The sequence below is a fragment of the Elephas maximus genome, chromosome 17, assembly GCF_024166365.1.
Source record: "Elephas maximus indicus isolate mEleMax1 chromosome 17, mEleMax1 primary haplotype, whole genome shotgun sequence".
In the NCBI taxonomy this organism is placed as follows: Eukaryota; Metazoa; Chordata; class Mammalia; order Proboscidea; family Elephantidae; genus Elephas; species Elephas maximus.
In genome coordinates this window covers 61,713,176-61,729,087 of record NC_064835.1, presented here as the reverse complement: position 1 = coordinate 61,729,087, position 15,912 = coordinate 61,713,176, and the positions used below count along the sequence as shown (strand labels likewise).

General features: G+C 36.4%; 1 protein-coding gene across 2 annotated transcripts in view; it reads right to left on the bottom strand.

Moving 5' to 3' along the window:
• Positions 1-406: 406 nt before the first annotated feature.
• Positions 407-15,912, bottom strand: part of MOB1A (MOB kinase activator 1A) — a 29,925-nt gene continuing 14,419 nt past the window's right edge. For both annotated transcript variants that reach the window (XM_049856775.1, XM_049856774.1), the window contains exons 3-6: positions 15,737-15,830; positions 13,975-14,108; positions 5,194-5,357; positions 407-3,690 (exon numbers count right to left, since the gene is read on the bottom strand). In XM_049856775.1, coding sequence (XP_049712732.1) covers positions 3,613-3,690; positions 5,194-5,357; positions 13,975-14,108; positions 15,737-15,830 — 470 coding nt within the window. In that variant the 3' untranslated portion in view covers positions 407-3,612. The remainder of the gene's footprint in view (positions 3,691-5,193; positions 5,358-13,974; positions 14,109-15,736; positions 15,831-15,912) is intronic.

Sequence of the window (15,912 nt, the reverse complement as noted above, 5' to 3'; positions counted from 1 at the left end):
GTTTCAAATAGAATTTGATAATGAAAGAAAACCCAAGTGAATTTCAACACAGTTGCTTCCATAAAATTACTGCTACCACAGGTAATATCATTCCTGTGACTGTCAAAGCCTTTACAGTCTGAAATATCAAAAACTAATGCAAAACACAGGAAGACTGAAAATGACTACTGTTTTCCCACTTTGCCAAAATTTGCACTAGTAAAAATCAAATCCACTCACTGAACTAAACGTCAGGAAGAAATCATGACCCCGTTGAAGGTGCTCAGTGTTTGGTGTACGGGCCAGCATTTTTCAGGCCTGGAACTCATGCTGACAAGAGACAGCACCTTTGATAAGGCGGGGGGAGCAGCAGCACCATGTCCGGGGCTGCTGAGAAGCAAATTTCTGGGGTTACACTCTCTGGGCCTGATTTGTTTACGCTTACGAGGTACTGATGCTATGTTTGAGAAGCTCCACTTCTAGCAGAACCTCACTGCTCAGAGAGAAGGCCAACGGAATTATCAGGAAACCTCAACAATATTTGCAAAAGTTAAAATCACCACTGAGATTTTTCCTCTTGCCTCTGCACTACTAGAAAAACGTTGTTATTATCAAAGTCATGGTGAATACAGGCTTGCATTTCTTGAGTAACAGCCATGTGAGCCAGGGCTCTACAAGTTTAAGATGAAATACTTTGTTAGCTGGCAGCCCTATGACATCACTTTATTCACAATCTGAAGAAGAATTAAGGATACATGTGGCTGGTCAATACAAAAACTGTGGCAAAGGAAGTCTCAATATTTAAACAAATGTCTGCAGGTCACTGTCCTGAAAATGAAAGCACCAGAGGATTAACTGTACAACTTAACACTCTCTACCCCAGGTAGACAGTGACCAGGTATGAGGAGCAGAGATCAGTTAGAGAGGACAGGACTTCGGATTAGGAGGGGAAGAGAAGTCGGTGTTGTGGGACAGGGAACCCTGGCTTAGCGCTGACCCTGAGCACTGGGGAGAGAAATGGAAAGTGAAAAGAGCCAAGGACAAACTGATCTCTTCCAGTTCTTACCAGGGGACCCTTAAGCCAAGTCAGAAGACCGCCATCCTCTTCCCTTCCTCCAGTTCCCCTCCTGCCGGACTCCCTAAACTTGAATGTGAACAAATAATATTAACACTACCACTCAGGTGCAGTGCTTGTTAAGTCAGATTGGCTTGGGAACCTGGTAACGATGTTTTTATTTCAAAAAAAGGAAGGGTTCACTTAAAGCACAATAAAAATTATATAAAAAAAAAAAAAAAAAGGAAGGGGTGGGATTCTGAATCTCAAATTTACCAACAAACTTTTGATTTATGTCCCATTAGTAAGTTGCCTTTATTTCTGTTCTAGGATGTGACCATCTTTGGTTCATTTTGGGGCTTAAAGAGAGGGAGGATTTCTATCACTGAAGAAAAATGGGGAAAAATGAGAACCCCTCTGTTTGTGAATACTTGAATTATTAGAAATGATGATGAAAGTGCAACCCTAGGGTTGAGAAACGTAAGTTCATTCCTTACGGACACAGGAAATTACAGCCACCAAAGCTTAATGTAAAGTTGAGAGTAACATTCTAGGTGGCATCTAAAAACTGGCTTTCTTTTTTCTAACCAATCAACATAAATACACAGAATGGCTGACAGGGGCCTTTGGATAAGCTTCAAACAATTGTTGCGGAATGTGTACACAGGGCCTTTCTCTTTTTTCGTAAGTGATTATCCCACTCAAACGATGACGTATGCTTCCAGCCTAAATTAGATGAAATGCTTTATCTCCTTTAAAGTTCTGTATACAGTTAAGAACTTATTGCAATGGAGTTACTAAAGATGGGGGTTATAAACAATTCTTTTCTTCACAGTCCAGTGAAACAGTAAAAATAAATAGCCCCCCCCCCAAAAAAAATTACTATCAAATTTAACTTTTATCAAGGCCATCAGGAGGTTGGTGGGTATTCTGCAAAAATCACAGCTCCACAGTGCTGAACGCTATCAATTTAAAGATGTGCCAATCTGGCAAGTCTTCCAACATACCGTATTTTTATATAAATAATGCGTGCCTTCTATGTCTGTTAGCCAGTTACCCCTGACCCCAAAGAAATCCTCACAAGGCTGCTATTCCAATCCTCCTTCACATGATGCTGTTTAAAATAAAAAAATAGCACAGCGTGCCTAAGAAAATACCTCAGGAGGGGAGGGGGTGGCTGGCAAACAAACACAGAAGGCAGGCAGCATTATTTGTGTAGAAATACAGTACTTGTTCCTCAACACATTTTAAACAACCAGCTAGGGCTTACAAAATCCTAGGACCCAGATGATTAAAAAAAAAAGGCATTTTCTTCATTAAGGGGGGAATATTCTTTTTATCCCAATAGAAATTAAACTCAAGTTTTGCTACAAAAAAAATTAAAACAGGATACAACCCCTATGGGGGTTCAATCCATCCTTTTAATATGAACGGAATTAACTTTTTTTTTAACTTATTTTTCCCACTTCGTCTCCTTTAAACACACACACAAAGATAATACACAAAACCTTTTGCTGTGTTATAAAATGTGTACACCTTCATGGTTTTGATTGTGGTTTTCCCTCAGCTGTCCTTATTGGGACAAAGTTCATGCATTTCTTCACTACTCTTAACTAACTCTCAAGTCACAATAAGAACATATAGACTAAAAAAAGGAAAGTCAAAACGAAATAACTCAGGTACTCTTAGTACTTTCTTCCATTCACTGACCTGGAATTGGAAGGCTTTTGAAAAACAACATCAATGAATCTAGTGGCTGTGAGTCCTAAGTTTACCATAATTTTTTGGAAGTTTTCCTTCTCTTAACCAAAAGCTAGACATTAATTTTAATAAGTCATTTCAAAATAAAAATCTATAACGTCATCCTTAGAAGCCTTAAACAAAATTATTTACGACACACACGAACTCCTAGCAATTTTAGATAGGTTTATGACTAAAGACTAAAAAATAAAGTCCTTTCAGAAATAACTTTGGCTGCTCCCACACCAACTGAACTTGCAATCACAGATTTTGTGAAAATACACACATATATACTCTTACCTATAAAAACACTGGCATACAAATCTGAAACTAAAAGGTTATCCAAAGTGACACAAATGTTCTAAATGTTAAGGAAACGTAAAAAAAAAAAATTTTTTTCTATTTGTAAAACAGAAGCGGAATAAAACTGATCTGACTGTGTTGTTAGGAAATTTGTTCTGGGAACTTGTTAATAAATTACTGGTAGAAATTCTTAATATTCATTATGCTGCCACCTGAAAAAGAACGAATCATTTTCTTCAGTAAAAGAATTAACTAATAAACTACAGGTTAGTCATTACAAAGCACAACCAAGTGTGACACTGTGACAGTAACAGGAGTGGTCATAGAGCACATCAGAGTTGGCTGTGCCCTTAGGGTCTCCCTCTGAAGCTACCAGGCCAACCTACCTTTGGAACAATTTTATCAGTAGACATTGACAACGGGTGTCTTTTTATTCTGTTTTCTTAAAGTTTGTGTTACTACTCTATTAGAGATCGCAATGAGACAGGTCTAGCAGTAGATGAAGTGAGAAGGTAGCTGTGTTCTAGAAGAAACATTTATCTGTCTTTTGATCCAAGCTTCTCAATTAACTCCTGAAGAGGTGCCAACTCACGCCTATCAATCAGATTAAACTCCTAAAGTAAGAAAAAGAAAAAGGAAACTTAAAAATAGATCTAAAGATTAAAACTCTTTAAATGTCATTTGGAGAAGGGTTCCCAAACTTGGTTTTCTGAAATCTAAAAGAATGATGACATGATCTCTGTGAACATTTTAAAAAAGGACCTTTATTCCCCTTTTAAAAACATAGGGGACTTATTAGTTAATCAACTGTACGTATCAGTATAATCCTCACTGTGTAAAATCAAAATTATATGTATGTTAAAATATGCACAGAAATTATCTGGAAACCACACACTGAACCTTTGATAGTTGCCACTTCTGGGGCAGTGGACCTTTTACTTTAATTAATACGCACACACACACACAAAAAATGTAAACATACACAATTTAGCAATTTCAGAAAGAAGACAGGGGAAAGCATAGTATGTTCTCCTTTGTGTGGTATATAAAACAACTATGTAAGGGTTAACACAAGTAAATAGAATATTACAAAGCTATCAGGTTTCTTCCACTATAAAACAGACATTTATGTTTTAGATACATACAAAGAACTGTATCTCTCTGAAGTTAGGCTAAGAGAGTACTAATTCTCTGGTTTCCTTTTCAAACAATGTGAATTATTTTTATTTTCAAAAGTTCCAATTCTAATAACTCAGCTGTAATGAGAAACGAAGTCCTGATCCATGCTACAGCACGGACAGACCTTGAAAACCTTATGCTCAGTGAAGTCAGTCAGTCACAAAAGGATATTTTATGATCCCCATTGCTGCTGAGACTATTCCAACTCATAGCGACCCTACAGGACAGAGTAGAACTGCCCCGTAGGGTTTCCAAGGCTGTAAATCTTGGCAGAAGCAGACTGCCGCATCTTTCTCCCATGGAGCGGCCGGTGGGCTCAAACTGCTGACCTTTTGTTTAGCGGCCAAGTGTTTAACCACTGCACCACCAGAGATAGGAAGTATCTAGAATAGGCAAGTGTACAGAGATCAAAATTTATTAGTGGTTACCAGGGACAGGTGAAGGGAGGGGGAATGGAAGACACAATGCTTAGGGGATACTAAGCTTCTGTTAAGGGTGATGGAAAAATTTGGGAACGGTCAATGGTAATGGTTGAACAACATGATGGACAAAATGTCACACGTACGTTAACGTACACGGAAAGATTATAGAAATGACCAATGTTGTTACCTATATATTAACCACAAAAATAATAACAACAAAGTCTAATTCTAACTAAAGAGTCCATAAGGCAACAGGCCGCATCCCTCAATGACATATCCTAACCAGGGACACGGAGGAGCCAGAGGCAGAAGGATCAAAATGGAGATGATGCCTTTCTCTGCTGCTATGAACACCAATGAAGTAAACAGTAAAGAAAGAACAAAGAAGCGAGAACCCCGTGTGTACTTAGCTGTACATCTAGAAATAAGACACACTGATCTTTATGACTTTATTAAAGTTACCATTCCAAGTAAGTCCAACTAAGAAGATGCAGAAGTCCCCATGGTTCCACTTACCTGAACAAAGAAAATAAAGTGCTTAAAAGAGGTGTTGAGGTGGGCCTCCTCTTGCAGCTGCATCACAGAATCAAAGTGCTGATGATAAATATGGGCGTAAACCCTGAACAAACGCTTTAGGATAGTCTTTGCCACAGACATGAAGTTTTTGGGAAACGGGACACCTGTAATCAAACATGCACAGAGTAGTCTTTAATTGAACTGCAGGAAGCTTAGACACTGCCATTAGCAGCAACCTCAAAACACACACAGATTCACAGATACACAGAAGCCTATTTTCTTATTATACTTTTTTAAAAGGCACGGGGAAAAAAAACTTAAACATGAATGAACTTAATTTAGTTTTTTTACTATTGGAGAGTTTCTTTTTAAGATTAAATGCAACAAGAATATTTTGAACATAAATAAAAACTTTTACTTTTTGTAATTTATAACCTTTTAAAAAAAAAAAATTACACATATGTTGTGTGTGCACATGCCCATACTCACTCCACACTGGAAACTCTCCCATGGCAAAAGACAATGCCGGGTAACCTGAAGTCGTCACACTGTCCACAAGTAAGTTATTTTATCTTCTGAACTACACCGGAAAGCCAGAGTTTTCTTTCTTAAAGTAGGAGTCCTCAAATTTTTATTTTTTTAAAGTGCTATTTTCATTTTGTGATCTGCTTCTGTAAAAGATCACAGCCTAGAACACTCTGTGGGGCAGTTCTACTCTGTCACATGCGACTGCTATGAGTCTAAAATCAACGGCACAACAACAGGAAGAGGGTAAGCTTCCTGAAAACGGAAAGAGGGCACCTGCCCTCAAAATCAGCACCTCCTTAGAAAAGAACTGGGGGAGGGTTTGGTTATCGGTGGAGATGTGACTGGTTACATCCCTGAGGGATTTGGTTGAGGAGATTGAAGTCTCTTAGAAAATGGGAACAGGAGAAAGAGAACGAAACTGGCGCGACTGCAGTAAACCAATGAGTTAGAAGGCATCTGCTTCCAAAATAACCTGGATTGGCCTTAAGGGCCCATTCTAGTAGGTTATACTACTCTTGAAATACTTTTTTGCCTTCAATCTTTCAGAAAACGAAGGCTAAGACATTCCTCTTAAAAAAAAAAAAACTCCCTAGCCAGTCCGTAATAGCTTGAAATTTAGTATATTTTGTTCTTGCAAGCTCATTTTTTGTGCTTTTTTTTCTCCCCCAAGTCTCAGCTACCTTGCCTTTTCCAACATTACTCTGGAACTTAGGGGCAGGTTTTCCTGGGCTGGGTCTTCTATTTACGTATTGAAAATACAGACTATAAACAGATCTTTTCCCTTCACCATCCGGTAAACCCTAAAGGAGGAAATAATTATCATGTTTCCTTTTAAGTAAAGTGAATCTTGAGTAGAAATAAATAAATATATAAATAAATTTTAAATACTTTGATATACAACTATAAAAGGGTGCGGTCTCAAAACTGTAGCTGGCAAAGTCATGGTTGGTAAGGGAGAGAAAAGCCAATAAAACAAAATCTATTCTCAGACCCTCAGCACAAGAACTTCTGTCCTCTGCTAAGGAGGAGGAAGAAATCACAGAGCAAGGGAAGACAGACTATACCGAGGAAGGCTCAGGCTAGGAGCAGTGGCCAAACTGTTCTATGTCTACACTTTCGTCATAAACTGTTTTCATCCTATTTTATCAATTTTAAGATGCAGACATTTTCACATTTCTAAAATCAGGACCTATCTTCAAGGAGGTATTTTTAAAATCGATGTCAAGTAATAGTTTAACAGGCACAGTTACTTTTTCTTAGTGTTTACAAAAAAAAGTTGTTATTTACAATCAGTGGCATCTTCGATTTGATAATATAGAGTAATTTACATTGCTAACACTTTATTCAAGTGCTGTACCAGGTTCCCAACATCTTTTAATCCAGGTTTGTTCCAGAAAGCGAAGGCCAGGATGGCCAACTCATTTAAAAAATGTAAATACTCGTGTGTTTGTGTGTGTTTATGTGTGTGTGTGTTGGGGGAAGAGGTTGCTCAGATTGTTTGGAATTTTAAAAATTAAATTTACCACTGAAAAGAACTCTGCAGTAAATCTCAGAATATGGAAAAACTCACACCCTAATTTATCACTTATGTTAATTGCTTTACTATCTCTTTGAAGGAAAGCAACCTAACTTATAATTTGTAGCATACCAAATATTATGAACACATCATCATTGTTCTTGAACTATGTGACTTTCAAGGGTCTGCATTACTAAAATGATTACAGGCAATCCCCAGATTATGAATAAGTTCCATTCCTAAATCGATCTTTAAATTGAATTTGTACGTAACTCTGAACACTTAGGTACGGTTCATATCTAAGAGAAGTTAGTCAAATGTTTGTCTTCATATACCTTTATATGCATAAAGGAATTAAAGAAACACCTTTAGATACACTTAAACATCTTTAACATAATAATATGGTAATGATAATGATGTTTTGATGTACATCACAAGGTAGCACTTGTTTGTTATTACAACTACTAGAAATACTTCAAATTTTTAATAGGTTTTACAGGGGCTGGTTCATAACTACGACCTGTACGTAAGTTGCATGTTTGTAACCTGGGGACTGCCTGTATTGTTATGCCTTGGCGCCTAATGCAACATCCAACACAGGAGTACACCATAAGTGTTACACGTAAGACATTCAATATTTTTCCAAGGGAAATCTTTCTTTGATCTTAGACTGGAGGTCAGTGAGAAAATATCACCCAATATGCAGGAAATTCTTTTCTCTTCTTAGTGTATTGGTTTTAGTACTTCATTCTAAATGTAACTTTTCAAATAAGCATCTATTCCACAAAGAGGCACCCTACCACATCATCCCATCACATCACATAACTAAGAATGTGTCCATTTAAGAATTCTGAGTATTGGTGCTTTTTGTTAAAAATTGGAAGGGATGAAGTAGCTAATCTTATATTCAATTCTGAGTTAAAACTTAGAGAATTTAATAAATACCAAAAATTGTGCAGGAAAATTATCATTAATACTTCTATGAGTTAGTTATATGTAGTTTTATTAAATTTGTCTTTACATTCATGTTAAGAATATAAATGACATTATGGGAGAACCGATGCCAGGAATTTCTTTGCTACTGATAGTAATTACCAGTTGCAGTTGAGTCAACTCTGACCCATGGCAACCCCAGAGGGTTTTCGATGGCTGATTTTTCAGAAGGAGATTGCTAGACCTTTCTTCTGAGGCACCTCTGCATGGACGTGAACCTCCAACCTTCTGATTAGCCAAGTCCATTCACAGTTTATACCACCCACTCCACTGATACGGAACAGAATACTATTAAAAAGCCATAAAATCATCAAAGAAGCAGTGTACGTAATAACAATGTAAAGGAAAGATAAAGAACACAATGAAATTCACTGAAGAACTTCCACAACACAGAAGAAAAACAAAAAACTCTAACAATAGCAAAAAACAAAAACTACAGTTAAACCTCAGAAGTCTTCCACAGAAATCACAGGGATCTACACACTGGCTGAAATCTATTCCTAAAGAGATAAAACCAGACATTTCAATTTGCTTAAAAACGGCAGATGGGGATTAAACTAAAAAATGAATCTATGAAACAGAAAATAAAAGATGATAAATTTAGTTTTTGTTAACACAAAGATGCTGCTTTGAGAGAGGGAAAAAAAGGTGATGGATCTAGAAAACAGAACAAGGAAATTCAGATTGTGCACAGGAATTACTGAAGAAAACAGAACAAAAAACTATGCAGAAGAGTAAAAAAGAAAATGTCCAGAATTTATTGTTTTAAGCTAGAACTGAAACTAGAGTGCTCACCGAGTCACAGATGACATTAACAAATATTTCCTCTGAAATAAACTATAATTAAAATTCAAACAAAGGAGAAAGATTCCTCCTGACGCCCATGCAGAAAAAGGTGTTACATTAGGAACCAGGTCATCCAAAAACACGTAACCGGAAACAACTGAGCATTTGCTCCAAGTAGCATTTGTCCAACTAGGTTCTCACTCAAAGGCAGAAAACAACCTTTAAAGGCTTCTTAAGTCAGAAATGGATTTTTAAGTTAAAAAAATATATATATATACATACACACACACATATGTAAATACACACACACACATAACAAATTGGCATCTTGCTAGTAAAAGGAAAAGTAAAAACCTGAACGTTATCAGTAAAACAACTAAAAATGAAGAGTTCTGTCTAACAACAATAGTTGGGAGAAGAAAGATGTGTTTAGTAGCTAAATGATAGGGAAAGGATTCCAGAACATTAGAATCAATTACTGAGGAACAGGAAGCTGAGAAGATAACGTCAAAAGTATCCTCTATCTTCCATAAAAGGCTGGTGCGGTGGTTAAGAGCTTGGCTGCTAACCAAAGGTCGGCAGTTCGAATCTACCAGCCGCTGCTTGGAAACTCTATGGGGCAACTGTGCTCCATCCTATAGGGTTGCTATGAGTTGGAATTAGCTCAACGGCAATGGGTTAGATGAGTAAAGAAATAATAAGTACTTTGTTTTAACTGAAGTACCTTCCAAGCTGAATGTAATATGGAAAATTCAAGTACAGTCAACATACAATAAAGGGTCTGTGAGAAAGGAAATAAAAGCTTTAATAATATAATGAAAAAGGTGACTAACAATACATGGACCAAACAACAATCTAATTTTTCTCCTGAAAGAGCCTTTAATTAGATTGCAAAGAAGACTCTAACAATAAAGATACCTTTAAAATGACAAAGACCGTTATCATCCATAAATACTGATGCCAAAATCTTAAAACATTAACAAATATCCAGTACAACTAGATGATGCCTGGCTACCACCAATGACTGCTCTGTCAAGGATCACAACAGAGGGCCCTGGACAGAGCTGGGGAAAAATGTACAACAAAATTCTAACTCATAAAAAAAGACCAGACTTACTGGCCTTATTGGCCTGACACAGACTGGAGAAACCCTGAGAGGATGGCCCCCCGACTCCCTTTTCGCTCAGTACTGAAGTCACTCCTGAGATTCACCCTTCAGCCAAAGATTAGACAGGCCCATAAAACAAAACAAGATTAACAGGGCACACCAGCCCAGGGGCAAGGCCTAGAAGGCAGGAGGGGACCGGAAAGCTGGTAATAGGGAACCCAAGGTTGAGAAGGGAGAGGGTTGACATGTCATGGGAGTTGTTAACCATTATGTCATAAAACAATATGTACACTGTTTAATGACAAGCTACTTTTTCTGTAAACCTTCATCTAAAGTACAATTAAAAAAAAAAATCAGCAAATAAAAAATATCTTTCAGTAGAAAACTTAAAAAAAAAAGGAAAAAGAAAATCTTAGGTCATCAACAGATAATAGAAAAGTATCTGCTAAAACTCCAACCATTCCTGATTTAAGAAAGTTTTTGTAATAAAAATGGATGGTGGGAAAACTGATTTCCACATGCAGAAAAATGAATAGGAAGCATGTCTCACACCATACATAAAAACAAATTCGAAATGGATTAAGGACCTAAATGTGAAAACTGAAACCATAGAATTCTTAGAAGAAAATGCAGGGGCAACACTGTCAGGCCTAGCTTTTAACAGTGGATTATCTAACAAAAGCATAAACAGCAAAAGACAAAACGGGACCTCATAAAAATTAAAAACTTATGTTCATCGAAAGACTTTACCAAAAAGTGAAAAGACAAGTTACCGACTAGGAGAGTATCTTTGGAAACCAGGCATCCACAATAAGAATCTAATTACAAAAATACCTATAAATCTTCGACATCTTAACAACAAGACAAGTAACCCAATCATAAAATGGGGAAAGGTCTTATATAGACATTCACCGAAGATGACATTCAAATGGCCACCGAACACATGAAAAACGCTCAACATCATTACCCACCAGAGACGCAAATCAACCACAGTGAGATACCATTTCACTCCCGTTAGGATGGCTAAGATTAAAAAAAGGAAAATAACAAATATTAGTGAGGATGTGGGAAAGCTGGAACCTTTAGCCATGCTGGTAGGAATGCAAATGGAACAGTCAATACACACTGTGGTGGTTCCTCAAAAAAAAAAAAAAAAAAACAACTAAAAATAGAACTACCATTTGACCCAGCAATTCCACTCCTGGGTATATACCCAAAAGACTTGAAAGCAGAGACTCAAACAGACACTTGTATAGCAATGCGCATTGCAGCACCATTCACTATTTAATAGCTGGAAGGTAGAAGCAACCTAACTGCCCATCAACAAATGAACCAATAAACAAAATGTGGTACATACATACACACAACTGAGTACTACTCAGTCAGCAAGAGAAATGAACTCGATACATGCTACAATACGGGTGGTGCTTGAAGACATTATGCTGAGGGAAATAAGTCAATCGCAGAAGGACAAATATTATATGATCTCACTTACATAAAAAGACAAAAAAGGCAAATGCATAGAGACCAAAGTTTTTAGTGGTTACGATCAGTGGGAGAGAGAGGAAAAGGTGGGGTTATTGCTTACAGAGTACTTAGTTGAGGTTTACGGTGATGGAAAAACACCACTGATTAAAGGTAGGACTGCACACCCAATTAATGTAACTGCTGTCAGTAAGTTATATACCTGTAAATAAGTCACACTGGCAAAAGTTGTGTGATGACATATTTGTAACAACAACAACAAAAAGAGTAGCTGCTGAGGCTGCTTACGTCCAACCAAATACCTCATGGGATTTAGTTCCTTGGTTTGGAGGTTCAAGGTCATAGTGTCATGAGACATTCCAGTTAATTGGCCTTATAATGTGTTTAGAGCTTCTGTTCTACCTCCTAGTTAGCTGTGTAGTGCCTGGGATTTTAAAAGCTTGCAAGCGGCCACCTGAAGCACAACAATTGATCTCTATTCACCTGGAGCAAGAGAGGAAGGGGAGTTAGGAACAGGAGGAAGAAATGGGATGTGTGGCTAGTTGCCCCCATGAACACCTGCTCCTTTGCCGAGAGACTAGAACTGGATGGTGCCTAGTTTAACTAGTAAAGAATGTCTGCCTTGGTCACTGAGCTCTTTTAAGATCTATCTATATGGGATCAAACTGACAACGGCAACTTGAAAGATTAGATAGGAAACTTAGGGGGCAGTGAGTTTATGTTAATAGAGGAGGAACAACTCAAAGGAGAGTGAGAATGGTTGTACAACTCAAAGTATGTAATCAATGTCACTGAATTATACACGTAGAAACTGTTGAATTGGTTTATGTTCTGCTATATACTCTGAACAATAAAAAAAATAAATTATGAAAAACAAAATTAGAAATGGATGGATACTTTCTTCACATGATTACTAAAAAAAAAAAAATCGATACACCTCTAAACAAGAGCAAGATTCCTGCTCCATGCTGAAATACCAGAACACCAGAAGGACTTGCATAGAAATAAGGAAACATGAAAACAATGTCTGCCATCATCACCATTACTCAACATTGCTCCGTATAGCTCTGGAAGTACTAGTCAGTGCAATTAGAAAAGAATTAAACAAGTACACATATCAGAAAGGAAGAGGCAAAATTAACATTATCTTAATATGCTGTGACTGCAGACCTAAAAAAACCTAGAGAACCAATCAAAAACTAACAGAAGCAACAGGAGTCTGATGGTCAATTATAAAATTTACATGAAAATCAACAGCTTTCCTATACACCAAACATTAACCAGCTGGAAACCAGATATCAAGCAAAAACATAAAACGCCTAGGAATAAATTTAAGAAACATGTAGAATTAGCATAAACTACAGAACTTAAGAGGAAATACAACTTAAATAAAGATATGGATAAATGAAGAAATATACCTTGTTCATGGATAGGAAGACTCAGTGACCAGAATATTAATCTACGAATGGAATGCAATCATAATAAATATATCAAAGTTTTTGTTTTTTACCCTGACAAAATGATTCCAAATTCTTTGGAAGAACAAACATCCCAGTATAGCTAAGAAAATTCTGAAAAAAGATCAAGAAAGGGGACTAGCCCTATAAGATGCTAAAAGATATATGGTTACAGTAATTAAAATATAGCATTTCTATAGGAACCAATGAAGACATTAAAAGACCCCAAAATACACAGCAATTTGGTGTACACACATGATAATCAGGTGAAAAAAGAGTATTTAATAAAACTGTTTGAGGACCAACTGGAAAAAAAATGAAGACAGCCTTCAAAAAAAAAATTTCCTGATAAACCAAAAATTTAATGAAGTATGAAATTAAAACACTGATAAATATTTTTATAATCTTGAAGTAGAGAAAACCTTTCTAACTATTGTATTAAAGCTCAGAAATGAAAAAGGAAGAGACCACGAGGAAAAAAATGAGAAAGTTATGTACAGCAAAAACACCCCATGAACAAAAATAAGACAAAAGGCAATCTGAGGAAAACATATATAACATGCATGACACAGGGATAAATTCTTAACATACAAAGCAATGGGTAAAGGATAAACAGAAAACATACAACGATCAGCATATAAAAAGATTCTTGACCTCATCAATATTTTAAAAATATATATTACAACAGAAATATACATACCCTAATTAGAAAAGATGGGGAAAAAAAAAAAGAATAACCAGTGTTGGTGAAGAAACACAGGCAGACACAAACATGGATGGAGGGAATACAAAAATCTTTTTGGAGGGGACTTTGGCAGTTCCTACCAATTTTTTTAAAAAGTAATAGCGTAAAAAGAACATCATGTTTAACAGTGAAAACGAAAACTACTTCTATAGCATTAACTCACCAATTTTAGAAGGAAAAAGAGTTTCATCGTCAAGCTGATCCTGAACCCAAGTCATCAGATAGTCAATGTATTTTGGTGCAGAACATTTGATTGGCTTTTTAATATTAGTACCATCTGCCCAATGATATTCATATCTAGAGAGAAAAATATTTTAATATTTTCAAAAACATTAACAAACGTGCAACTTGTAATCAAAACAGGTTCACCTTTATCAATGGAAGTTACATATAACTTTAATAAATTACTACAAGGTTTATTGAAGATTAGGGAGAGTTCTCTATAGAATTATTCTGAAATGTGACCATTATAGTTAGAAGAAAAAATAGAGTCAGTTTTATCTGCAGAAACCTCATTCCCGTCAGGAGGGTGCTGAGGACTGAGTAAGGGGCTGATACACTTGGCCATCAAGTTCTCACCAGCAGCACTAAGGTTATAAAATCCTTTCCCTTGGGAAGGTGTTAGAGAAACACATTAGGCACGCATTCTTCACCCCCTCCCACCTTTGCTGAGCTAGAATGGTTAACAAAGCTCCTGTAAAACACCGAAGACACAGGTAAGTTTAATTTTTCTATTTTAATTTTTAAAACATGTTTGAGGAATAAAACTTAAGAAAACACATAATAAAAACATCCCTCCTAAAATACTGTAATAAAAACAGAACCACAAACTCATTGAGAATCTTTTTTCCTTTGTAACTGCAGTAAAGTTAGAGAAGACTTTTGTCTTCCAAGAGAAAAAACATCCTGATACCATCTATCATTACATAAAACTAGTTATCTATTATAGGAAAAGAGACTGCAAGGAAACACACCAGAACATTAATTTCATCACACTGACTTAAAATTACTGATGATAAAGAGTTCCATCTTTCTTTCAATATTTTTTGAAATTTATTATAACCAAAATATTTTTTAATCTAGCACTTTCATGCCAGATAATTGTTTCTAAATTGTGCTGTCTTAGTGAACACTAAATAAGCATACGAAGAAAAAAAAAATCAAATATTAAAAGGCCAGCTAAAAACTTTGCCAAGAAATTCATTTACGAACTAGAAACAGGAACCATAAATGTTAATAAAATTGAAAAAATAAAACTTTTGCAATGCAAGATAAACTTATCTCAAATTTTTTATTCCTTTATTCCTAAGACACACCATTCATGTTTACAACAATGCAATTATAAAATCAAAACACTCACTTAATGAAGTATTTAATAATAATTAAAAGCTTACAGGTAAAAAAAAAAAAAAAAAAAAAAATCCAAAAACCAAACCTGTTGTCATTGAATCAATTCCAACTCATAGCGACCATGTACGACAGAGCAGAACTGCCCCATAGGATTTCTAAGGAGTGGCTGGTGGACTTGAACTACCAACCTTCTGGTTAGCAGCCACCGGGGCTCCTTACTCAAACTAAAATTTTAGTATTTTCTCCAGTCTCCTGGGAAGTATTCAAGAACTTGTAAAACTGAACTGCCTTTACAGAAGAAAGCGAACAGATAATAAAACAAAAACACTTTATTTCACTTACAACAATTAGTGATAAATCTGAAGTAATTCAAACACCTACATAATAGTATGGAGCCATGGAGGTGCAGTGGCTAAGAGACAGGACTGCGAACCAAAAGGTCAGCGGTTCGAATGCACCAGCTGCTCCTTGGAAACCCTATGGGGCAGTTCTACTTTTCCTATAGGGCCACTATGAGTCAGAACTGACTCGACCGCAACAGGTTTGGGCTTTGCTTTATATAACAGTTTCTGTACCGTGGACCTGCAGACATGACTGAACAGCTTGCTTCAGTGCAGAATTCTGTAATCGTTCCATATAACATGTTGATCTGGTTGAAGAAATCCACAGCTGAAAGGAGAACAGTACAATGGAGTTAAAATGCAACAAAACATCAAATCTGAAAGAAAAAACTTACACTGCATTTTAAGTT